This window comes from Coregonus clupeaformis, unplaced genomic scaffold (assembly GCF_020615455.1).
Source record: "Coregonus clupeaformis isolate EN_2021a unplaced genomic scaffold, ASM2061545v1 scaf0289, whole genome shotgun sequence".
Lineage (NCBI taxonomy): Eukaryota > Metazoa > Chordata > Actinopteri > Salmoniformes > Salmonidae > Coregonus > Coregonus clupeaformis.
In genome coordinates this window covers 287,501-315,000 of record NW_025533744.1, presented here as the reverse complement: position 1 = coordinate 315,000, position 27,500 = coordinate 287,501, and the positions used below count along the sequence as shown (strand labels likewise).

General features: G+C 48.5%; 1 protein-coding gene across 1 annotated transcript in view; it reads right to left on the bottom strand.

The window, feature by feature from the left end:
* Positions 1-27,500, bottom strand: part of LOC121559089 (methyl-CpG-binding domain protein 2-like) — a 111,303-nt gene that overhangs the window by 29,843 nt on the left and 53,960 nt on the right. The window contains exons 4-5 of the mRNA XM_041872384.2: positions 18,583-18,673; positions 16,847-17,024 (exon numbers count right to left, since the gene is read on the bottom strand). Of these exons, the coding sequence (XP_041728318.1) occupies positions 16,847-17,024; positions 18,583-18,673 (269 nt within the window). The remainder of the gene's footprint in view (positions 1-16,846; positions 17,025-18,582; positions 18,674-27,500) is intronic.

The following is a 27,500-nucleotide window of genomic DNA, read 5'->3' as shown; positions in this document are numbered from 1 at the left end:
ATAGATAATAATAAGGTATTTGAGGTAGATATGTACATGAAGGCAGGGTAAAGTGACTAGGCATCAGGATATATAATAATAAGGTATTTGAGGTAGATATGTACATGAAGGCAGGGTAAAGTGACTAGGCATCAGGATAGATAATAATAAGGTATTTGAGGTAGATATGTACATGAAGGCAGGGTAAAGTGACTAGGCATCAGGATAGATAATAATAAGGTATTTGAGGTAGATATGTACATGAAGGCAGGGTAAAGTGACTAGGTATCAGGATAGATAATAATAAGGTATTTGAGGTAGATATGTACATGAAGGCAGGGTAAAGTGACTAGGCATCAGGATAGATAATAATAAGGTATTTGAGGTAGATATGTACATGAAGGCAGGGTAAAGTGACTAGGCATCAGGATAGATAATAATAAGGTATTTGAGGTAGATATGTACATGAAAGCAGGGTAAAGTGACTAGGCATCAGGATAGATAATAATAGGTATTTGAGGTAGATATGTACATGAAGGCAGGGTAAAGTGACTAGGCATCAGGATAGATAATAATAAGGTATTTGAGGTAGATATGTACATGAAGGCAGGGTAAAGTGACTAGGCATCAGGATAGATAATAATAAGGTATTTGAGGTAGATATGTACATGAAGGCAGGGTAAAGTGACTAGGCATCAGGATAGATAATAATAAGGTATTTGAGGTAGATATGTACATGAAGGCAGGGTAAAGTGACTAGGCATCAGGATAGATAATAATAAGGTATTTGAGGTAGATATGTACATGAAAGCAGGGTAAAGTGACTAGGCATCAGGATAGATAATAATAAGGTATTTGAGGTAGATATGTCCATGAAAGCAGGGTAAAGTGACTAGGCATCAGGATAGATAATAATAAGGTATTTGAGGTAGATATGTACATGAAGGCAGGGTAAAGTGACTAGGCGTCAGGATAGATAATAATAAGGTATTTGAGGTAGATATGTACATGAAGGCAGGGTAAAGTGACTAGGCATCAGGATAGATAATAATAAGGTATTTGAGGTAGATATGTACATGAAGGCAGGGTAAAGTGACTAGGCATCAGGATAGATAATAATAAGGTATTTGAGGTAGATATGTACATGAAGGCAGGGTAAAGTGACTAGGCATCAGGATAGATAATAATAAGGTATTTGAGGTAGATATGTCCATGAAGGCAGGGTAAAGTGACTAGGCATCAGGATAGATAATAATAAGGTATTTGAGGTAGATATGTACATGAAGGCAGGGTAAAGTGACTAGGCATCAGGATAGATAATAATAAGGTATTTGAGGTAGATATGTACATGAAGGCAGGGTAAAGTGACTAGGCATCAGGATAGATAATAATAAGGTATTTGAGGTAGATATGTCCATGAAGGCAGGGTAAAGTGACTAGGCATCAGGATAGATAATAATAAGGTATTTGAGGTAGATATGTACATGAAGGCAGGGTAAAGTGACTAGGCATCAGGATAGATAATAATAAGGTATTTGAGGTAGATATGTCCATGAAGGCAGGGTAAAGTGACTAGGCATCAGGATAGATAATAATAAGAGTAAAATTAGCAGCAGTGTGAGTGTAAGTGTTTGTGTGGATGTAGACCGTGTGGTGCCAGGATAACAACCTCTCCCTCAACGTGACCCTCACCGCAAGGCAAGCGGTGCCGGAGCGCCAAGTCTAGGTCCAAAAGGCTTCTCAACAACTTCTACCCTCAAGCCATAAGACTCCTGAACAGCTAATCATGGCTACCCAGACTATTTGCACTTCCCCCCCCACCCCCACCCCATCCTTTTACGCTGCTGCTACTCTGTTAATTATTTATGCATAGTCACTTTAACTCTACCCACATGTACATATTACCTCAACTACCTCAACTAGCCGGTTCCCCCGCACATTGACTCTGCACCGGTACCCCCCTGTATATAGCCTCCCTACTGTTATTTTATTTGACTTCTGCTCTTTTTTTCTCAACACTTTTTTGTTGTTGTTTTATTCTACTTCTTTATTAAAAAATAAATGCATTGTTGGTTAAGGGCTGTAAGTAAGCATTTCACGTTGTTACACAATACGCCTGTTGTATTCGGCGCATGTGGCAATTTGATTTGATTTGATTTGACCTGTGAGCGTGCATCAGAGTACGTGAGCGGAGCGAGGAGCAGAGTTGTGACAAGGTAGGGGGGTATTCAGAAGATAGCCTGATTTGGTAAAAGACCAAGTCCATATTATTGCAAGAACAGCTCAAATAAGCAAAGAGAAACGACAGTCCATCATTACTTTAAGACATGAAGGTCAGTCAAAACGGAACATTTCAAGAACTTTTAAAGTTTCTTCAAGTGCACTTGCAAAAACCATCAAGCGCTATGATAAAACTGGCTCTCATGAGGACCGCCACAGGAAAGGAAGACCCAGAGTTACCTCTGCTGCAGAGGATAAGTTCATTAGAGTTACCAGCCTTCCGGAGACATTTGAAACCCCACCTCTTTAAGGAATACCTGGGATAGGATGAAGTAATCCTTCTACCCCCCCGCCCCCCCAAAAAATAAAAATAATAATAATAATAATAATTTTGTAAAGTGGTTAAACCACTGGCTATAGGGTGAATGCACCAATTTGTAAGTCGCTCTGGATAAGAGCGTCTGCTAAATGACTTAAATGTAAATGTATGTAAATGTAAATTGCAGCCAAAATAAATGCTTCACAGAGTTCAAGTAACATACACATCTCAACATCAATTGTTCAGAGGAGACTGTGTGAATCAGTCCTTCATGGTCGAATAGCTGCAAGGAAACCACTACTAAAGGACACCAATAATAAGAAGAGACTTGCTTGGGCCAAGAAACACGAGCAATGGACATTCGACCGGTGGAAATCTGTCCTTTGGTCTGATGAGTCCAAATGTGAGATTTTTGGGTTCCAACCGCCGTGTCTTTGTGAGACGAATAGTAGGTGAACGGATGATCTCCGCATGTGTGGTTCCCACCCTGAAGCATGGAGGAGGAGGTGTGATGGTGCTTTGCTGGTGACACTGTCTGTGATCTATTTAGAATTCAAGACACACTAGAGAGAAGAGAGGCTTTGAGTCTTAATGTTTCTTCTTTGCCAAATTCCTGAAGGTCTAGATCACTCCACTGCTGTTCACTCTTTTCTAGCTTCACATCCTTACACACAGATTATATTATTATATGGAGAAAACCCTGTAAGTCGATTCAATCTATCTTGAATATATGACTGCTGTGTGCCTGTATGCCCTCAATCCGCTCTCAGATAGGCCTAACCAACCAATTACAACGCTCCTCCTTGTCACGGATTCTGCCGAGGCTGCTCCCCCTCCTGGTACGAGCAGGCGTCGGCGGTCGCCGTCCCCGGAGTACTAGCTGCCACCGATCTATGTTTCTGTGTGTGATTGCTTTTGTCTGTCTGTCACACCTGTGTCCTATTGTGTATTCATCACCTGTCCTATAAGTTCCGTCTTTTTGCTTGGTAGGATTGTGTGTTGTTGTTCGCCTGTCGTTGTGCTGCGTGTTTTGCTTCTTGTTTGCATTTTTTGTGTTTTACGCATTTTGCGTAAATGCTCGCCTCTTGTTGTTTGAGGTCGTTTGTTTTCCGTTTCCTTTTGGAAATTTTGAGTAAACTCTGTTGGACTGAGCCTCGGTGTCCTGCGCCTGACTTCCACCACACATACACCTCACCGCATGACAGAACAACACACCATCTCCATGGAGTCAGCAGGAACAGCGGCGATACCCAATTCCCTGGAGGACCGGATTAATTACCAGGACGCCATGATCCGGCAACTTCGGGGGTCGCCATGGACGAGGTGTCCAACCGTCTGCGCCGGTTGATGAATCGGGGAGGTGCCCACGCCTTCTCACACCATCCCAGCACCAACGGCCAGTCCTCCTCTCTCAGCACCGGAACCCAGTGGCATTCGGCTCTCGCTCCCGAGGGCATATGACGGTTCTGCAGCCGGGTGTCAGGGCTTTCTCCTACAGGTAGAACTTTACCTTGCCACTATACACCCGGCGCCCTCGGGATACGAGAGCGTCTCCGCCCTCATCTCCTGTCTCTCCGGGAAGGCGTTGGAGTGGGCCAACGCCGAATGGAGGGGAATAGACGCCGCCACCATCACCTACGCGGAGTTTTCCCGCCGCTTCAGGACTGTCTTCGATCATCCACCTGAGGGAAGCGGCGGGAGAGCGTCTATTCCACCTCCGACAGGGGAAGAGGAGCGCACAGGAGTTCGCACTGGAGTTCCGGACACTAGCAGCGGACGCGGGATGGAATGAGAGGGCCCTCATTGACCACTATCGGTGTAGCCTACGAGAGGACGTTCGTCGTGAGATGGCCTGCAGGGACACCAACCTGTCGTTCGACCAGCTGGTGGACATCTCCATCAGTCTAGACACCCTGCTGGCTACCCGCGGACGTCCCGAGTGGGGGGTCGGTCCATTCCATCCTCCAGCACCTCCGAGCCTATTCCTATGGAGCTCGGGGTGCTGGCGCTAGAGAGAGGAGGAGGGAGAACCCGAGGAGGGCCAACCCCTGCACCAACTGTGGCCGTGGAGGACACACCACGGCCAGGTGCTGGGGAGGGTCTTCTGAGAGAGGGGACAACAGGTCACGCACTGGGGAGTCATTTCAGGTGAGTAGGCGCCCCACTTACCCAGAGCTCTCTGTTGGTCACATGAGTATTCCTGTGCGTTTTCCACAGGTGGCACCTCATTCCCAGCATAAGGCGCTAGTAGATTCAGGCGCAGCTGGGAACTTTATTGATCGTAAATTTTGTGCTAGGTTAGGAATTCCCCCTTCGGCCGGTAGAAGTTCCATTCCCTGTCCATGCATTAGACAGCCGGCCGTTGGGGTCGGGTCTGATCAGGGATGTCACAGCACCGCTGACTATGACTACGCAGGGGGTCATGAGGAGATCATTCAGTTCTATCTGATTGACTCTCCTGCGTACCCAGTGGTGTTGGGGCTTCCCTGGTTAAGTACCCACGATCCTACCATAGCGTGGCAACAGAGGGCTCTTATGGAGTGGTCTGCCCAGTGTGTAGGGAGATGTCTAGGTGTTTCCATAGGGGCGACCTCGGTAGAGAGTCCGAACCAAGTGCCCGCACTGCGCATTCCCCCGAGTATGAGGATTTAGCACTGGTCTTTAGTAAATCGAGGGCAGCAAGGCTACCTCCTCATAGACAGGGGGGACTGTGCGATAAATATCCAGACTGGAGCAGCTCTTCCCAGGAGTCATGTGTATCCCCTGTCTCAAGAGGAGACAGCGGCTATGGAGACATACATAGCCGAGTCCTTGGCACAGGGATACATACGGCCCTCTACTTCCCCAGTCTCCTCGAGTTTCTTCTTTGTGAAGAAGAAGGACGGGGATTGCGCCCGTGTATTGATTATCGTAGTCTCAATCAGATTACAGTTAAATACAGCTACCCACTGCCACTGATTGCGACGATGACGGAATCATTACGCGGAGCGCGATTCTTCACAAAGTTAGATCTCAGGAGCGCGTACAATCTGGTGCGCATTAAGGGGGGATGAATGGAAGACAGCATTTAGTACCACCTCGGGTCATTACGAGTATCTCGTCATGCCATACGGGTTAATGAATGCTCCTTCAGTCTTCCAATCCTTTGTTGACGAGATTTTCCGGGACATGCATGGGCAGGGTGTAGTAGTTTACATCGACGACATCCTGGTGTACTCTTCTACACGAGCCGAGCATGTAGCCCAGGTGCGCCGAGTATTGAGACGACTGTTGGAGCATGACTTGTATGTCAAGGCAGAGAAATGCCTGTTCTTCCAGGAGTCCGTCTCCTTTTTGGGTTATCGGTTGTCCGCGTCTGGGCGTGGAGATAGAGGTAGATCGGGTATCGGCTGTGCGTAATTGGCAAACTCCAACCACCGTAAAAGAGGTGCAGCGGTTCTTGGGTTTTGCTAATTACTACCGGAGGTTTATCCGGGGCTTTGGACAGGTTGCAGTTCCCATTACGTCCCTGCTAAAGGGGGGTCCGGTGCGCTTGCAGTGGTCAGCTGAGGCGGACAGGGCATTTGTCAAGCTGAAGAACCTGTTCGCCTCGGCCCCGGTGCTGGCGCATCCGGATCCCTCTTTGCCTTTCCAAGTAGAGGTGGACGCGTCCGAGACCGGTATTGGGGCAGTCCTGTCACAACGGTCCGGCACGCCACCTAAGCTCCGCCCCTGTGCATTCTACTCTAAGAAGCTCAGCTCGGCGGAGCGCAATTATGACGTTGGGGACAGGGAGCTGTTAGCTGTAGTCCAGGCCCTAAAGGTGTGGAGGCATTGGCTTGAGGGGGCTCAACACCCTTTCCTCATTCTGACTGATCACCGTAACCTGGAGTACATCCGGGCAGCTAGGAGATTGAACCCTCGTCAGGCTAGGTGGAACATGTTCCTGACCCGGTTTGTTTTTAAGATCACATACATCCCTGGGTCCCAGAACGGTAAGGCAGACGCCCTGTCCCGGCAGTATGACACAGAGGAGAGGTCCATTGAGCCTATTTCCATACTGCCGGAGTCTTGTCTGGTGGCTCCGGTAGTATGGGAGGTCGATACGAAATCGAGCGGGCGCTGCGTGCCGACCCTACTCCCCCGAGTGTCCTGTGGGGCGGACGTACGTTCCGCTCGAGGTTCGGTGATCGGCTTATTTCTTGGGCTCATACATCACCCTCCTCTGGACATCCTGGTATTGGTCGGACGGTGCACTGCCTTAGCGTAAAATACTGGTGGCCAACGTTAGCCAGGGATGTGAGGGTTTATGTCTCCTCCTGCTCGGTATGTGCCCAGTGTAAGGCACCTAGACATTTGCCCAGAGGTAAGTTACATCCTCTGCCCGTTCCACAACGACCATGGTCCCACCTCTCGGTAGATTTTGTGACCGATCTACCCCCTTCCCAGGGTAATACCACCATTTTGGTCGTTGTGGATCGGTTTTCTAAGGCCTGTCGTCTCCTCCCACTGCCGGGTCTCCCTACTGCCCTACAGACCGCCGAGGCCCTCTTTACCCACGTGTTCCGGCACTATGGGGTCCCCGAGGATATTGTGTCCGACCGAGGTCCCCAGTTCACCTCCAGAGTCTGGGGGCTTTCATGGAACGCCTGGGGGTCTCGGTTAGCCTTACCTCGGGGTACCACCCAGAGAGCAATGGGCAGGTTGAACGTGTGAACCAGGATGTGGGTAGGTTTTTGAGGTCCTATTGCCGGGACCGGCCGGAGGAGTGGTCGAGGTATATCCCCTGGGCAGAGATGGCCCAGAACTCTCTCCGCCACTCCTCCACCGGATTAACACCTTTCCAGTGTATTTTAGGGTATCAGCCGGTCCTGGCACCGTGGCACGAGAGCCAGACCGAGGCCCCCTGCGGTGGACCCGAGTGGATTCGGCGCTCGGAGGAGACGTGGGACGCTGCCCATGTCCATCTGCAGCGTGCCATCCGTCAACAAAAGGCGAGCGCCGATCGCCACCGCAGTGAGGGGCCGGTGTACGCACCGGGGATCGAGTCTGGCTCTCGACTCGAAACCTGCCCCTCCGCCTGCCCTGCCGGAAGCTGGGTCGGCGGTTTGTGGGGCCCTTTAAAGTCCTGAGAAGGTTGAACGAGGTGTGTTACAGGTTACAACTGCCTATAGAGTACAAAAATATTAACCCCTCGTTCCATGTGTCTCTTCTCAGGCCGGTGGTAGCTGGTCCACTCCAGGATAATGAGATAGGAGAGACCCCTCCGCCCCCTTTGGACATCGAGGGCCCCCGGCGTACAGAGTCCGGACCATCTTGGACTCGAGCGCCGGATGAGTGGTCTCCAGTATCTCGTGGAGTGGGAGGGGTACGGTCCGGAGGAACGGTGCTGGGTGCCCAGGAGGGACATCCTCGATCCATCCCTCCTGACTGATTTCCACCGTGGGCATCCCACGCGCCCGGGTCCGCGTCCTCCTGGCCGTCCCGAGGCCGGGGTCGGCGCACGGCTGGAGCCGCGCGTCAAGGGGGGTACTGTCACGGATTCTGCCGAGGCTGCTCCCCCTCCTGGTACGAGCAGGCGTCGCGGTCGCCGTCCCCGGAGTACTAGCTGCCACCGATCTATGTTTCTGTGTGTGATTGCTTTTGTCTGTCTGTCACACCTGTGTCCTATTGTGTATTCATCACCTGTCCTATAAGTTCCGTCTTTTTTGCTTGGTAGGATTGTGTGTTGTTGTTCGCCTGTCGTTGTGCTGCGTGTTTTGCTTCTTGTTTGCATTTTTTGTGTTTTACGCATTTTGCGTAAATGCTCGCCTCTTGTTGTTTGAGGTCGTTTGTTTTCCGTTTCCTTTTGGAAATTTTGAGTAAACTCTGTTGGACTGAGCCTCGGTGTCCTGCGCCTGACTTCCACCACACATACACCTCACCGCATGACACTCCTACTTTTGTTGGTATTATCAGATAATGAAATTAGAAACAATGTCAAACAATATCAAACAATATCCATGGGGGACCAGCACAAACAAAATATGAAAATGTTTGCAGTCACTACTGTATGTCGCTCTGGTTAAGAGCATCTGCTAAATGACGTTTTTTTTTTTTTTTAAACATGTAAAATCTAATAATAGGATTATGTTACTTTTACTGGATTAGAATGCATGGGGGAATCAAATCCTATTTCTTCTTGTGAGAGGAGGCGTCATGGATGGGTCACAGAGAAGGATGGAATGTATCTGGTGATATCATAGTCTGTGCTATGGGATGATCTGTCTTTTTTCATTTTATGGGGTGAGAGGCATGAGGGAGGAGAAAAACTGGTCCATTCCACTCCTCCCTCTCTCTTCCCTCTCCACTCCTTCTCTCCTCTCCTCTCCTCTCCTCTCCTCTCCTCTCCTCTCCTCTCCTCTCCTCTCCTCTCCCTCTCCTCTCCTCCTCTTCTTCTCCTCTTCTTCTCCTCCTCTCCTCATCCTCTCCTCTCCTCTCCTCTCCTCTCCTCTCCTCTCCTCCTCTCCTCTCCTCTCCTCTCCTCTCCTCTCCTCCCATAATAATCCAGAGAGAGCTGGTTATCTGAGCTCAGCTCAGTGTGCATCATGCCTTTGTATACACTGCCATCTACAGGATTAACACTGCACTCATAAGAGCTCTCAGTTACATGATGGGAGAGGAGGGTTCTTGTCAAAAGTAGTGCACTATGTAGGGGATAGAGTGCCATTTGGGATGCAAGCAAGGAGAGGTGTTATAAAGCTACAAGGCGTTTCATGCCTTATAGTTCCAGCAGATATGACTGACTGACTGGCTGACTGACTGGCTGACTGGCTGGCTGACTGGCTGACTGACTGGCTGACTGACTGACTGACTGGCTGACTGACTGGCTGACTGACTGGCTGACTGACTGACTGACTGGCTGACTGGCTGACTGGCTGACTGACTGGCTGACTGACTGACTGACTGGCTGACTGACTGGCTGACTGACTGGCTGACTGGCTGGCTGACTGGCTGACTGACTGGCTGACTGACTGACTGACTGGCTGACTGACTGGCTGACTGACTGACTGACTGGCTGACTGACTGGCTGACTGGCTGACTGACTGGCTGACTGACTGGCTGACTGGCTGACTGACTGGCTGACTGACTGGCTGACTGACTGACTGACTGGCTGACTGGCTGGCTGACTGACTGGCTGACTGGCTGACTGGCTGACTGACTGGCTGACTGACTGGCTGACTGGCTGACTGACTGGCTGACTGGCTGACTGGCTGGCTGACTGGCTGACTGACTGACTGACTGGCTGACTGACTGGCTGACTGGCTGACTGACTGGCTGACTGACTGGCTGACTGACTGGCTGGCTGGCTGACTGACTGACTGGCTGACTGACTGACTGACTGGCTGACTGACTGGCTGACTGACTGACTGACTGACTGACTGGCTGACTGGCTGACTGACTGACTGGCTGACTGACTGGCTGACTGGCTGACTGACTGACTGACTGGCTGACTGGCTGACTGACTGACTGACTGGCTGACTGGCTGACTGACTGACTGACTGGCTGACTGACTGACTGACTGACTGACTGGCTGACTGACTGGCTGACTGGCTGACTGACTGACTGACTGGCTGACTGGCTGACTGACTGACTGACTGGCTGACTGACTGACTGACTGACTGACTGGCTGACTGACTGGCTGACTGGCTGACTGACTGGCTGACTGACTGGCTGACTGACACTGACTGGTGACAGGAGACAGATCCCTACAGATGATGCCAGAGGAAATGGAGTCTGACAGTCTTAATCCTCTCACTTTCTCCCGCTCTCTCTCCACCATGTCACCGAGCGTACAGCAGAGAATGTTTTTCAATACCCAGGGAAGGCATCAATCAGACAGTCATTTCTACTCTATTTTCACCGCTGGGACTCAAAGTAGATCTGCACTGAGAACAAATTGCAAGGTAAAAGGTCACCATCTCTGGTCAAAAGTAGTCCCACACTACAAAGGGAACAGGGTACAATTTTGGAAGCAATCTATATGTTGTTTGTGATGAAGAGTTTCTTTAAAGACACTCTCCTCATTGAGAGCCCTCTACTCACCTTCACTATTATGAGTCCTGCAGGACTTCACAAGACACATTGTTCTCCATCAATGGGTCTAAGTTCTAGAATCTTTAAATCGACCATCAGCTTAGAATCTTTCCTAGCTACGAAATGTGTTCATCAATGTGGTTTCAGGCCGGGTCATAGGACCATCTCCACTGCATCCCTGGTGTTAAATGACGTGGTAAAGGCTATGGATAAAAAAAAGAAAGACTGGCGCTCTCTTCACTGACCTATCGGAAGGCTTTTGATACTGTTGACCACTCTTTACTAATTCAAAGATTGTCTGCAATTGGCCTGGATCAGGCAGGAGACAAGGGGTATTTTCTCTGATGGTGTTACAGTGACGGAAAACAAGTATTTGATCCCCTGCTGATTTTGTACGTTTGCCCACTGACAAAGACATGATCAGTCTATACTTTTAATGGTAGGTTTATGTGAACAGTGAGAGTCAGAATAACAACAAAAAAATCCAGAAAAACGCATTTCAAAAATGTTATAAATTGATTTGCATTTTAATGAGGGAAATAAGTATTTGACCCCTCTGCAAAACATGACTTAGTACTTGGTGGCAAAACCCTTGTTGGCAATCACAGAGGTCAGACGTTTCTTGTAGTTGGCCACCAGGTTTGCACACATCTCAGGAGGGATTTTGTCCCACTCCTCTTTACAGATCTTCTCCAAGTCATTAAGATTTCGAGGCTGACGTTTGGCAACTCGAACCTTCAGATCCCTCCACAGATTTTCTATGGGATTAAGGTCTGGAGACTGGCTAGGCCACTGCAGGACCTTAATGTGCTTCTTCTTGAGCCACTCCTTTGTTGCCTTGGCCGTGTCTTTTGGGTCATTGTCATGCTGGAATACCCATCCACGACCCATTTTCAATGCCCTGGCTGAGGGAAGGAGGTTCTCACCCAAGATTTGACGGTACATGGCCCCGTCCATCGTCGCTTTGATGCGGTGAAGTTGTCCTGTCCCCTTAGCAGAAAAACACCCCCAAAGCATAATGTTTCCACCTCCATGTTTGACGGTGGGGATGGTGTTCTTGGGGTCATAGGCAGCATTCCTCCTCCTCCAAACACGGCGAGTTGTGGACACCTGCTTGTCGAACATCTCTTTCCAAAATCATGGGCATTAATATGGAGTTGGTTCCCCCCTTTGCTGCTATAACAGCCTCCACTCTTCTGGGAAGGCTTTCCACTAGATGTTGGAACATTACGTACGAGATACCAGACCTGGTCTTCCACCGTATCTTACTTCATTGTTAACCTACAGATGTACGAGATACCAGACCTGGTCTTCCACCGTATCTTACTTCATTGTTAACCTACAGACGTACGAGATACCAGACCTGCCTCAGAGATGGCTGATCCCTTCGATCTCCACTGAGGTAGGAAAATGTGCTTTCAGTTTCTATGCACCCCATGTATGGAATTAACTGGATGTTCTGGTGCCTCTGGGGCAGTTCAACTGGATGTTCTGGTGCCTCTGGGGCAGTTCAACTGGATGTTCTGGTGCCTCTGGGGCAGTTCAACTGGATGTTCTGGTGCCTCTGGGGCAGTTCAACAGGATGTTCTGGTGCCTCTGGGGCAGTTCAACTGGATGTTCTGATGCCTCTGGGGCAGTTCAACTGGATGTTCTGGTGCCTCTGGGGCAGTTCAACTGGATGTTCTGATGCCTCTGGGGCAGTTCAACTGGATGTTCTGGTGCCTCTGGGGCAGTTCAACTGGATGTTCTGGTGCCTCTGGGGCAGTTCAACTGGATGTTCTGGTGCCTCTGGGGCAGTTCAACTGGATGTTCTGGTGCCTCTGGGGCAGTTCAACTGGATGTTCTGATGCCTCTGGGGCAGTTCAACTGGATGTTCTGGTGCCTCTGGGGCAGTTCAACTGGATGTTCTGGTGCCTCTGGGGCAGTTCAACTGGATGTTCTGGTGCCTCTGGGGCAGTTCAACTGGATGTTCTGGTGCCTCTGGGGCAGTTCAACTGGATGTTCTGGTGCCTCTGGTTGATTAAGGACCTCTTTGCTGAGGAATTGATTGTTTTTCTTGAAATGGCTTGTAAATCTTTTCATGATGCTGTATGTGTAAATTGTATACATTGTGTATATGCAGCGCTCCCTTGCGAAAGAGGCCTTGGTCTCAATGGGACTCCCTGTGAAAATAAAGGTCCAATAAAAAATAAATACTAACGATAACAACAATACGTTATACAGAACCAAAGCTCCTAACAGGCACATCAACGTGCCCTCTGTAGAGGACAGGATCAATGAAGGAGAAACAGTATTACACATAACAATACAACAAATACAAAAATAAAAAATAAAAGGGGCTGACACAATTACACATAACACTCCTGTTGAGGGCTGGTACAATTACACATAACACTCCTGTTGAGGGCTGGTACAATTACACATAACACTCCTGTTGAGGGCTGGTACAATTACACATAACACTCCTGTTGAGGGCTGGTACAATTACACATAACACTCCTGTTGAGGGCTGGTACAATTACACATAACACTCCTGTTGAGGGCTGGTACAATTACACATAACACTCCTGTTGAGGGCTGGTACAATTACACATAACACTCCTGTTGAGGGCTGGTACAATTACACATAACACTCCTGTTGAGGGCTGGTACAATTACACATAACACTCCTGTTGAGGGCTGGTACAATTACCGTATAACCATGTAACCGACGGTTATGGATGAAGACGGTCCTAAGTCATAACCGTAAAGAAAATATATATATTTTGTGTGTGTGGAACCAACAGCTGAGTGTGGTGGACTCAGATAGAACAGGCTTGGAACCTGTAACCCTGGCAATATAACTGGTATGGCTACCTGGTATTGGGATGCAATCATTTCCATGGTGATGTAGAATGTTAATTCAAATGATGTTAACTGATGTGGCTCATGCAACGGAATGTATTTTTTTATAACGTCATTTGAGTTGAATTTACAAATCACAGCACATACTGATGGGTACACTTCCTCTTTTTACTTCCTGCTTTGACTTACTGCTTTGCTCCTATGGGTACACTCGCAATGGCCATCAGTCCACCCATTATTTTACATTTACATTTAAGTCATTTAGCAGACGCTCTTATCCAGAGCGACTTACAAATTGGTGCATTCAACCTATGATATCCAGTGGGACAACACCCTGTTTTAAAATAATTTTTTTATGGGGGGTTGGGGGAGGGGGGGTAGAAGGATTACTGTTATACTATTCCAGGTATTCTTTAAAGAGGTATTATGCCATCATCGACTTGAATGGGGATGCCCATTCTATTCATTCTATTTCTATGGCACCACATTCAGTCAGGAGCGGATGAGAAAATGTGCATGTTTAAAAAAAGATATAGATATGTTCCCCCTAGAACATGCATGTTAAATGTTACTGTATTGGCTGAAACACAGACCTTGCCAATGACATCAGTAAAGCAGCGTATCTCCCATCCACACGTGTTCAGTTCGAGCTGTGTGCAGCTCTCTGCAGATGCCAAAATGGTAATTTCATTTGTGTGGCTGTCTCTCTGTCTCTCTGTCTCTCTCTCGCTGATGCTAGCTTCCATACAAACAATAGGCCTCCTGCTCTGGCAGGATTAGAGTTGGGAGGGAGGGAGAGGTGGGAGCTGTGTCTGCCTGCCTGCCTGCCTGCCTGCCTGCCTGCCTGTCTGCCTGTCTGTCTGTCTGCCTGCCTGTCTGTCTGTCTGTCTGTCTGCCTGTCTGTCTGTCTGTCTGCCTGTCTGTCTGTCTGTCTGCCTGTCTGTCTGTCTGCCTGCCTGTCTGTCTGCCTGTCTGCCTGTCTGTCTGTCTGCCTGCCTGCCTGCCTGTGTGTATGTGCGCTCCTGTGTGGTCCATGGTGGGAGGTGCCTGAAGTGAGGAGAATCTACTGCAGCTCAAACAAGTTTCATGTTTTAATGTCACGTACACAAGTATAGTGAAATGCCATTCTTGCAAGCTCAAAATCCAACAATGCAGTAATTAATAACAAAGGTAGAACAAAAACACAAGAAATTAAAATAAGAACACAATAAAGTAAGTAAGTATACTATATACAGGGTCAGGTGACTATATACAGGGTCAGGTGACTATATACAGGGTCAGGTGACTATATACAGGGTCAGGTGACTATATACAGGGTCAGGTGACTATATACAGGGTCAGGTGACTATATACAGGGTCAGGTGACTATATACAGGGTCAGGTGACTATATACAGGGTCAGTTCCATATTAACAATGTGCAGGGATACTGGAGTGATAGAGGTAGATACACTATATATATATATATACACAAAAGTATGTGGACACGTCTTCAAATTAGTGGAATCGGCTATTTCAGCCACACCCGTTGCTGACAGGTGTACAAAATCAAGCACACAGCCATGCAATCTCCATAGACAAACATTGGCAGTAGAATGGCCTTACTGAAGAGCTCAGTGAATTTCAACGTGGCACGGTCATAGGATGCCACCTTTCCAACAAGTCAGTTCATCAAATGTCTGCCCTGCTAGAGCTGCCCCCGGTCAACTGTAAGTGCTGTTATTGTGAAGTGGAAACGTCTAGGATCAACAACGGCTCAGCCGCAAAGTGGTAGGCCACACAAGCTCACAGAACGGGACCACCGAGTGCTGAAGCGCGTAGCGTGTAAAAATCGTCTGTCCTCGGTTGCAACACTCACTACCGAGTTCCAAACTGCCTCTGGAAGCAACGTCAGCACAAGAACTGTTCGTCGGGAGCTTCATGAAATGGGTTTCCATGGCCAAGCAGCTGCACACAAGCCTAAAATCACCATGCGCAATGCCAAGAGTCGGCTGGAGTGGTGTAAAGCTCGCCACCATTGGACTCTGGAGCAGTGGAAACGCATTCTCTGGCAGTCCGACGGACGAATCTGGGTTTGCCAGGAGAACACTACTTGCCACGAATGCATAGCGCCAACTGTAAAGTTTGGTGGAGGAGGAATTGCCATACCAAGCAGTGATGGAGCCAGTAAAGATGCTCTCAAATGGTACAGCTGTAGAACTCTTTGAGAATTTGAGGGCCCATGCCAAACATTTTCAACCTCCTGGAGTCGTGCGCGAGTTGGATAGCCATGGGGGGTATCTTGTCCGTGAACAATGTTTCAGAAAAGCAGAGAATATTGCAGTTTCGAGAGTCCCGTTGGTAGCAAATCTGCGGTCGGAAGTCAACCATCTTATTATCATTGGCCAGTAGAATGGAGGGAAGAGGGTTTTTTCCTTCGCCTTAGTCTCGCCAGGATACCCCGTCTCTTGCCTCTGTAATGCCGCCGTTTCCTCTTTTGGTTACCCCGAATATTGGGTCGGAATTACAGGAAGAGCCCAGGGCAGATGAGTCGAAGTTAAAGCCGAAAGTTCTTGTCGGTTGTAAGAAATGACAGCGGATACATTTAGTGAAAATAAAGTAAAGATAAACAACAAAATAATCACAAAATAGCAAAGTTGGATCGGAGCTTGCAAAACTGCTGCCATCCAGAACAGGGCCATCTTATTGGATAGTAGCTACATGTGACACAGCAATAGAACAGCTCCCAGCAGATCAATACCACAGCAGATCAATACCACAGCAGATCAATACCACAGCTCACATCAGGTCAATACCACAGCTCGCATCAGGTCAATACCACAGCTCACAGCAGCTCAATACCACAGCAGCTCAATACCACAGCTCACAGCAGCTCAATACCACAGCAGCTCAATACCACAGCAGCTCAATACCACAGCAGCTCAATACCACAGCAGCTCAATACCACAGCTCACAGCAGCTCAATACCACAGCAGCTCAATACCACAGCAGCTCAATACCACAGCAGCTCAATACCACAGCAGCTCAATACCACAGCAGCTCAATACCACAGCAGCTCAATGCCACAGCAGCTCAATACCACAGCAGCTCAATACCACAGCTCACAGCAGCTCAATACCACAGCAGCTCAATACCACAGCAGCTCAATACCACAGCTCACAGCAGCTCAATACCACAGCAGCTCAATACCACAGCAGCTCTATACCACAGCAGCTCAATACCACAGCAGCTCAATACCACAGCAGCTCAATACCACAGCTCAGAGGAGAGACGTGCACAGTGCATGGTTGTTATGTATGCACACATGGTAAGAGGCATTAAAAAAAAAAACGTTCCACAGTTCACTGACAACCCCGAACACCCCACCCTACCCTACCCTACCCTACCCCACCCTACCCCGAACACCCCACCACACCCCACCAGGTTCTTACTGGATGTCCTGGTCGGTGACGATGAAGGCCTTACAGAGGGGCTGTGACGTGTTCAGCCAGACAGCCGGGTTCTTCTCTGCAGCCGAGGTCGTCTGTCCCGTGATGGGGGAGGAGCTCATGTGGAGGGCGCTGGCAATGGCCGCGAGGAGAGTCTCGTCTGACGTGTCTGGACCCACACCTGGTACGGGACAACACGACGGCAGGAACACGGTCAGGAATATAACACTAGTCAGAGCCACCGACCTCGACAGACACTCACATACCTCATTGTTTACTTACATGACTTACTACTTTTATCTCTTTGAGTTTTAATTACATTTCCATATTACTCTTTCTTCTATAGCTGCTGCATTGTCTAGAGGTCAACCTGTCTAAAGGTCAACCTGTCTAGAGGTCAACCTGTTGAGAGGTCAACCTGTCTAAAGGTCAACCTGTTGAGAGGTCAACCTGTCTAAAGGTCAACCTGTCTAGAGGTCAACCTGTCTAGAGGTCAACCTGTCTAGAGGTCAACCTGTCTAGAGGTCAACCTGTCTAGAGGTCAACCTGTTAAGAGGTCAACTTGTCTAGAGGTCAACCTGTCGAGAGGTCAAACTGTCTAAAGGTCAACCTGTCGAGAGATTAATCTGTCGAGAGGTGAACCTGTCAGAGGTGAACCTGCAAGTAAGCATTTCATTGGACGGCCGAGAGGTCAACCTGCAAGTAAGCATTTCATTGGACTGCCGAGAGGTCAACCTGCAAGTAAGCATTTCATTGGACTGCCGAGAGGGGAAACTGCAAGTAAGCATTTTTTGGGACTGTGTTCTCCATGTATATCATGTTATTGGACTGTGTTCTCCATGTATATCATGTCATTGGACTGTGTTCTCCATGTATATCATGTTATTGGACTGTGTTCTCCACGTATATCATGTTATTGGACTGTGTTCTCCATGTATATCATGTCATTGGACTGTGTTCTCCATGTATATCATGTCATTGGACTGTGTTCTCCATGTATATCATGTTATTGGACTGTGTTCTCCATGTATATCATGTCATTGGACTGTGTTCTCCATGTATATCATGTCATTGGACTGTGTTCTCCATGTATATCATGTTATTGGACTGTGTTCTCCATGTATATCATGTCATTGGACTGTGTTCTCCATGTATATCATGTCATTGGACTGTGTTCTCCATGTATATCATGTCATTGGACTGTGTTCTCCATGTATATCATGTCATTGGACTGTGTTCTCCATGTATATCATGTTATTGGACTGTGTTCTCCATGTATATCATGTCATTGGACTGTGTTCTCCATGTATATCATGTCATTGGACTGTGTTCTCCATGTATATCATGTCATTGGACTGTGTTCTCCATGTATATCATGTCATTGGACTGTGTTCTCCATGTATATCATGTCATTGGACTGTGTTCTCCATGTATATCATGTTATTGGACTGTGTACTCCATGTATATCATGTTATTGGACTGTGTTCTCCATGTATGATGAACAAACAAACTTGAACCTATACGTATTCTATCTCACAGTCCAGTGTATTTGATTCATAGTAGATGTGTGTATATATTGAACTAATAATGGATAAATAATGTAAATGGATAAATACAATTCTAACCATTATAATTGTATGATAATATGGTTTATGTACAACTATAACATGATTGATAGCCTATTATTAACATCAGGTGAATTGAACTAAACAGAGAGCCTTGCAGGCTTGTGCTCTTACTTGTTAAACCTTTGGGAAGCTCCATGGTCCTGAGGACCTCTTCTGTGATGGCTGACACCCTCAGGCCCTTCAATCGCTTCTCCCAGAACAGCTGCAAACACAACAGAGGGGTGATGAGAAGAGGAGAGGAGGAGAGAGGTGGAACAGTGGGGGGAGAGGAGGAGAGAGATGGAACAGTGGGGGGAGAGGAGGAGAGAGATGGAACAGTGGGGGGAGAGGAGGAGAGAGGTGGAACAGTGGGGGGAGAGGAGGAGAGAGGTGGAACAGTGGGGGAGAGGAGGAGAGAGGTGGAACAGTGGGGGGAGAGGAGGAGAGAGATGGAACAGTGGGGAAGGCAGGTAGCTTAGTGGTTAACAGCGTTGTGCCAGTAACCGAAAGGTCGCTGGTTCTAATTCCCGAGCCGACTAGGTGAAAAATCTGTCGATGTGCCCTTGAGCAAGGCACTTAACCCTAATTGCTCAAGTAAGTCGCTCTGGATAAGAGCGTCTGCTAAATGACAAAAAATAAAAGAGAGATGGAACAGTGTGATGGAACCATGAGGTCCCAGGACACCCCAGAAAACAAGACCTGGTATTTATCAAACTGGAGAGTTATAAAGCTATTAGGCTCCTAGATGTATAAATCCTGCAACCGCAACAGAAACAACACAGAGAATAAACAGCTGTGCTTAGTGCCAACCAAGGCCTTCAAACCAGACGAGCCGACAGGCTGACTGAGAGAGAGACACATAACAGCCATGCTATCCTTCCCTAACACAGAGGCAGGGGGTGGCTCGTCTATATAGGGATGTGATGGCAGCAGATCAACCAACCTTCGCCCGTCTCCCTTTGCTTAGTCCTAAACTAATCCTCTCTCCAGTTAGAGAAGCACTGCAGCGTCTTCAATACAAGGCCATTCCGCTTTTGTCCACTTCTTGAAAACATTTAGGAGGCAATTCACTTCTGCTCCAACCAAGTTACTCTGCTGGCTAGTAGCCAGATCGGAAATAGGCCTATGGAGAGAGACCTCGCTATCTCTGCAGTGGCAGAACATTATCCTCAATATAATTCATCAATTTAGTGAATCCCATTGGTGTTTAATATGAGGGTTTCGCAAGTCTAGCTAAAATACATGCTGCCGGTGAATATCATCCTTACCCTCAAGGCCTTCCAGTTTGAAAGCTGCGGAGACTCAAAGGGCATCTAGTATTTTACATCACTTAACAGCAAGGTTACGTGTATGTGATGTGTATACCAGTAACAGCAGCAGGATTCTCTCTCTCTCTCTCTCTCTCTCTCTCTCTCTCTCTCTCTCTCTCTCAGCTGCTTGATAACAAGGTCGGTGATCAATAGTTCATGTCCTATTCCAGAGAGCTGTCTAAAGGTTTAAACATGCTACAATCAAATAGGTTATTCATGTTGCCTTTGCCTTCTCACACACTGACAAAGTTCCATGTCAGTTTGGTCCTTAATAGAAGCTAAACATGAAGCATGAGAAGCAGTGGTACTCTGAAGCATTAGGATTTGTTATAACATTAACGCAGGTAAACACACACACACCCTCACACTTTCTTTGAGTCCTCATCTATGGATCAGTGTCTCCATCTGGCCTGTTCCCCTCTAGCCTCCTCTTCCCTGACCAACAGAACGTCTCTTTATTACCTATGATAATGTCTTCACACCTAATTGGCTGTTGCCAGGGTGACAGCCACCCCCATTTCCCTAGGGTAATTTCCTGAGAGGTTAAAGGCAGGGGTAGAGGAGGGGGGTGGGGGAGGAGGGAGAGAGGGGGGAGGTCTTCAGGGAAGGAGGGAGCAGAGGGAGAGAGGGGGAGGAAGTCAGGGAAGGAGGGAGCAGAGGGAGAGAGGGGGAGGAAGTCAGGGAAGGAGGGAGCAGAGGGAGAGAGGGGGAGGAAGTCAGGGAAGGAGGGAGCAGAGAGGGAGAGAGGGGGAGGAAGTCAGGGAAGGAGGGAGCAGAGAGGGAGAGAGGAAGTCAGGGAAGGAGGGAGCAGAGAGGGAGAGAGGGGAGGAAGTCAGGGAAGGAGGGAGCAGAGAGGGAGAGAGGGGGAGGAAGTCAGGGAAGGAGGGAGCAGAGAGGGAGAGAGGGGGAGGAAGTCAGTGAAGGAGGGAGCAGAGGGAGAGAGGGGAGAAGTCAGGGAAGGAGGGAGCAGAGGGAGAGAGGGGGAGGAAGTCAGGGAAGGAGGGAGCAGAGGGAGAGAGGGGGAGGAAGTCAGGGAAGGAGGGAGCAGAGAGGGAGAGAGGGGGAGGAAGTCAGGGAAGGAGGGAGCAGAGGGAGAGAGGGGGAGGAAGTCAGGGAAGGAGGGAGCAGAGGGAGAGAGGGGGAGGAAGTCAGGGAAGGAGGGAGCAGAGGGAGAGAGGGGGAGGAAGTCAGGGAAGGAGGGAGCAGAGGGAGAGAGGGGGGAGGTCTTCAGGGAAGGAGGGAGCAGAGGGAGAGAGGGGGAGGAAGTCAGGGAAGGAGGGAGCAGAGGGAGAGAGGGGGAGGAAGTCAGGGAAGCCATCGGTGGGAAATAATCAGCCAAGCAGCTGATCTCATTTCCAAATCCTAATGAAACTTCACCACCCCTCCTCTTCTCTCCTCCTCTCGGACTCACATGCATAAGTGTGTGTGATCATCCTGACACTCCATTTTCTTCACAGCCTCATTAGGCAGCACATCTTAAAGTCACACAATCAAGCCAGCCAGCCTCAGCCTCACACAGACAGCCTAACAGTGGCTGAATGTCCCTCAATGTCATGGGAACACAGATACAGCAGCTAGCAGAATAACATCACCTGCACTCTGAGTCTACTGTCTAGTAGGATAACATCACCTGCACTCTGAGAGTATACAGTTTACTGTCTAGTAGGATAACATCACCTGCACTCTGAGTCTACTGTCTAGTAGGATAACATCACCTGCACTCTAAGAGTATACTATCTAGTGTCTAGTAGGATAACATCACCTGCACTCTGAGAGTATACAGTCTACTGTCTAGTAGGATAACATCACCTGCACTCTGAGAGTATACAGTCTACTGTCTAGTAGGATAACATCACCTGCACTCTGAGAGTATACAGTCTACTGTCTAGTAGGATAACATCACCTGCACTCTGAGAGTCTACTGTCTAGTAGGATAACATCACCTGCACTCTGAGAGTATACAGTCTACTGTCTAGTAGGATAACATCACCTGCACTCTGAGAGTATACAGTCTACTGTCTAGTAGGATAACATCACCTGCACTCTGAGAGTCTACTGTCTAGTAGGATAACATTACCTGCACTCTGAGAGTATACAGTCTACTGTCTAGTAGGATAACATCACCTGCACTCTGAGAGTATACAGTCTACTGTCTAGTAGGATAACATCACCTGCACTCTGAGAGTCTACTGTCTAGTAGGATAACATCACCTGCACTCTGAGAGTATACAGTCTACTGTCTAGTAGGATAACATCACCTGCACTCTGAGAGTATACAGTCTACTGTCTAGTAGGATAACATCACCTGCACTCTGAGAGTATACAGTCTACTGTCTAGTAGGATAACATCACCTGCACTCTGAGAGTCTACTGTCTAGTAGGATAACATCACCTGCACTCTGAGAGTATACAGTCTACTGTCTAGTAGGATAACATCACCTGCACTCTGAGAGTATACAGTCTACTGTCTAGTAGGATAACATCACCTGCACTCAGAGTATACAGTCTACTGTCTAGTAGGATAACATCACCTGCACTCTGAGAGTATACAGTCTACTGTCTAGTAGGATAACATCACCTGCACTCTGAGAGTATACAGTCTACTGTCTAGTAGGATAACATCACCTGCACTCTGAGAGTCTACTGTCTAGTAGGATAACATCACCTGCACTCTAAGAGTATACTATCTAGTGTCTAGTAGGATAACATCACCTGCACTCTAAGAGTATACTATCTAGTGTCTAGTAGGATAACATCACCTGCACTCTAAGAGTATACTATCTAGTGTCTAGTAGGATAACATCACCTGCACTCTGAGAGTATACAGTCTACTGTCTAGTAGGATAACATCACCTGCACTCTGAGAGTCTACTGTCTACTGTCTAGTAGGATAACATCACCTGCACTCTGAGAGTATACAGTCTACTGTCTAGTAGGATAACATCACCTGCACTCTGAGAGTATACAGTCTACTGTCTAGTAGGATAACATCACCTGCACTCTGAGAGTATACAGTCTACTGTCTAGTAGGATAACATCACCTGCACTCAGAGTCTACGGTCTAGTAGGATAACATCACCTGCACTCTGAGAGTATACAGTCTACTGTCTAGTAGGATAACATCACCTGCACTCTGAGAGTATACAGTCTACTGTCTAGTAGGATAACATCACCTGCACTCTGAGTCTACTGTCTAGTAGGATAACATCACCTGCACTCTGAGTCTACTGTCTAGTAGGATAACATCACCTGCACTCTGAGAGTATACAGTCTACTGTCTAGTAGGATAACATCACCTGCACTCTGAGAGTATACAGTCTACTGTCTAGTAGGATAACATCACCTGCACTCAGAGTCTACGGTCTAGTAGGATAACATCACCTGCACTCTGAGAGTATACAGTCTACTGTCTAGTAGGATAACATCACCTGCACTCTGAGAGTATACAGTCTACTGTCTAGTAGGATAACATCACCTGCACTCTGAGAGTCTACTGTCTAGTAGGATAACATCACCTGCACTCAGAGTCTACGGTCTAGTAGGATAACATCACCTGCACTCTAAGAGTATACTATCTAGTGTCTAGTAGGATAACATCACCTGCACTCTGAGAGTATACAGTCTACTGTCTAGTAGGATAACATCACCTGCACTCTGAGAGTATACAGTCTACTGTCTAGTAGGATAACATCACCTGCACTCTGAGAGTATACAGTCTACTGTCTAGTAGGATAACATCACCTGCACTCTGAGAGTATACAGTCTACTGTCTAGTAGGATAACATCACCTGCACTCTGAGAGTATACAGTCTACTGTCTAGTAGGATAACATCACCTGCACTCTGAGAGTCTACTGTCTAGTAGGATAACATCACCTGCACTCTGAGAGTATACAGTCTACTGTCTAGTAGGATAACATCACCTGCACTCTGAGAGTATACAGTCTACTGTCTAGTAGGATAACATCACCTGCACTCTGAGAGTCTACTGTCTAGTAGGATAACATCACCTGCACTCTGAGAGTACACAGTCTACTGTCTAGTAGGATAACATCACCTGCACTCTGAGAGTATACAGTCTACTGTCTAGTAGGATAACATCACCTGCACTCAGAGTATACAGTCTACTGTCTAGTAGGATAACATCACCTGCACTCTGAGAGTATACAGTCTACTGTCTAGTAGGATAACATCACCTGCACTCTGAGAGTACACAGTCTACTGTCTAGTAGGATAACATCACCTGCACTCTGAGAGTCTACTGTCTAGTAGGATAACATCACCTGCACTCTAAGAGTATACTATCTAGTGTCTAGTAGGATAACATCACCTGCACTCTAGGAGTATACTATCTAGTGTCTAGTAGGATAACATCACCTGCACTCTAAGAGTATACTATCTAGTGTCTAGTAGGATAACATCACCTGCACTCTGAGAGTATACAGTCTACTGTCTAGTAGGATAACATCACCTGCACTCTGAGAGTCTACTGTCTACTGTCTAGTAGGATAACATCACCTGCACTCTGAGAGTATACAGTATACTGTCTAGTAGGATAACATCACCTGCACTCTGAGAGTATACAGTCTACTGTCTAGTAGGATAACATCACCTGCACTCTGAGAGTATACAGTCTACTGTCTAGTAGGATAACATCACCTGCACTCTGAGAGTATACAGTCTACTGTCTAGTAGGATAACATCACCTGCACTCTGAGAGTATACAGTCTACTGTCTAGTAGGATAACATCACCTGCACTCTGAGTCTACTGTCTAGTAGGATAACATCACCTGCACTCTGAGTCTACTGTCTAGTAGGATAACATCACCTGCACTCTGAGTCTACTGTCTAGTAGGATAACATCACCTGCACTCTGAGAGTATACAGTCTACTGTCTAGTAGGATAACATCACCTGCACTCAGAGTCTACGGTCTAGTAGGATAACATCACCTGCACTCTGAGAGTATACAGTCTACTGTCTAGTAGGATAACATCACCTGCACTCTGAGAGTATACAGTCTACTGTCTAGTAGGATAACATCACCTGCACTCTGAGAGTCTACTGTCTAGTAGGATAACATCACCTGCACTCAGAGTCTACGGTCTAGTAGGATAACATCACCTGCACTCTAAGAGTATACTATCTAGTGTCTAGTAGGATAACATCACCTGCACTCTGAGAGTATACAGTCTACTGTCTAGTAGGATAACATCACCTGCACTCTGAGAGTATACAGTCTACTGTCTAGTAGGATAACATCACCTGCACTCTGAGAGTATACAGTCTACTGTCTAGTAGGATAACATCACCTGCACTCTGAGAGTCTACTGTCTAGTAGGATAACATCACCTGCACTCTGAGAGTATACAGTCTACTGTCTAGTAGGATAACATCACCTGCACTCTGAGAGTATACAGTCTACTGTCTAGTAGGATAACATCACCTGCACTCTGAGAGTCTACTGTCTAGTAGGATAACATCACCTGCACTCCAAGAGTATCCTCTCTAGTGTCTAGTACACGATCTGACAGACAGATACAGCAGCTATCCTAAATGTCCCTTACTGTCCTCCGATAACAGAGAGAGCCGGTAGAGGATGGGATGGGACCACCTTGACTCTGAGGTCTGCTGTTGTCAGTGAAACAGCCAGCCACTCTGGATAAAGTCTCAAGTGTTGTTATGATAAGGGAACCGAAAGGTAACACAGTCCAACTAACTGTTGAGACATGGAGCCTGGTCTTACAGCCTTCCTATTGGGCTGCTGATTCAAGTCATTCAGGCACTGCATTATGGGCAGTGGGTACTACTGCAGAGAGTGCTGAGTGGCACTGTGCTCAAGTCCCAATGTGTATGTACGTGTGTCAGTGTGGGTCAAGTCAGCGTGTGTGTGGGCGCTTAGGGGGGCATAATCATCTCCCCAGTAAGAGGAGAGGGGGGCTGGTGTCATCTCCCCAGTAAGAGGAGAGGGGGGCTGGTGTCATCTCCCAGTAAGAGGAGAGGGGGCTGGTGTCATCTCCCCAGTAAGAGGAGAGGGGGGCTGGTGTCATCTCCCCAGTAAGAGGAGATGGGGCTGGTGTCATCTCCCCAGTAAGAGGAGATGGGGCTGGTGTCATCTCCCAGTAAGAGGAGAGGGGGGCTGGTGTCATCTCCCCAGTAAGAGGAGAGGGGGCTGGTGTCATCTCCCCAGTAAGAGGAGAGGGGGGCTGGTGTCATCTCCCCAGTAAGAGGAGAGGGGGCTGGTGTCATCTCCCAGTAAGAGGAGATGGGGGCTGGTGTCATCTCCCCAGTAAGAGGAGAGGGGGCTGGTGTCATCTCCCCAGTAAGAGGAGATGGGGCTGGTGTCATCTCCCCAGTAAGAGGAGATGGGGGCTGGTGTCATCTCCCCAGTAAGAGGAGAGGGGGGCTGGTGTCATCTCCCCAGTAAGAGGAGAGGGGGGCTGGTGTCATCTCCCCAGTAAGAGGAGAGGGGGCTGGTGTCATCTCCCCAGTAAGAGGAGAGGGGGCTGGTGTCATCTCCCCAGTAAGAGGAGAGGGGGCTGGTGTCATCTCCCCAGTAAGAGGAGAGGGGGGCTGGTGTCATCTCCCCAGTAAGAGGAGAGAGGGGGCTGGTGTCATCTCCCCAGTAAGAGGAGAGGGGGCTGGTGTCATCTCCCCAGTAAGAGGAGATGGGGGCTGGTGTCATCTCCCCAGTAAGAGGAGAGGGGGCTGGTGTCATCTCCCCAGTAAGAGGAGATGGGGGCTGGTGTCATCTCCCCAGTAAGAGGAGAGGGGGCTGGTGTCATCTCCCCAGTAAGAGGAGATGGGGCTGGTGTCATCTCCCCAGTAAGAGGAGAGGGGGCTGGTGTCATCTCCCCCAGTAAGAGGAGATGGGGGCTGGTGTCATCTCCCCAGTAAGAGGAGAGGGGGGCTGGTGTCATCTCCCCAGTAAGAGGAGATGGGGGCTGGTGTCATCTCCCCAGTAAGAGGAGAGGGGGGCTGGTGTCATCTCCCCAGTAAGAGGAGAGGGGGGCTGGTGTCATCTCCCCAGTAAGAGGAGATGGGGGCTGGTGTCATCTCCCCAGTAAGAGGAGAGGGGGGCATAATCATCTCCCCAGTAAGAGGAGATGGGGGCTGGTTTCATCTCCCCAGTAAGAGGAGAGGGGGCTGGTGTCATCTCCCCAGTAAGAGGAGAGGGGGCTGGTGTCATCTCCCCAGTAAGAGGAGATGGGGGCTGGTGTCATCTCCCCAGTAAGAGGAGAGGGGGGCTGGTGTCATCTCCCCAGTAAGAGGAGAGGGGGGCTGGTGTCATCTCCCCAGGAAGAGGAGAGGGGGGCTGGTGTCATCTCCCCAGGAAGAGGAGAGGGGGGCTGGTGTCATCTCCCCAGTAAGAGGAGAGGGGGGCTGGTGTCATCTCCCCAGTAAGAGGAGAGGGGGCTGGTGTCATCTCCCCAGGAAGAGGAGAGGGGGGCTGGTGTCATCTCCCCAGTAAGAGGAGAGGGGGGCTGGTGTCATCTCCCCAGTAAGAGGAGAGGGGGGCTGGTGTCATCTCCCCAGTAAGAGGAGAGGGGGGCTGGTGTCATCTCCCCAGTAAGAGGAGAGGGGGGCTGGTGTCATCTCCCCAGTAAGAGGAGAGGGGGGCTGGTGTCATCTCCCCAGTAAGAGGAGAGGGGGCTGGTGTCATCTCCCCAGTAAGAGGAGAGGGGGGCTGGTGTCATCTCCCCAGTAAGAGGAGATGGGGGCTGGTGTCATCTCCCCAGTA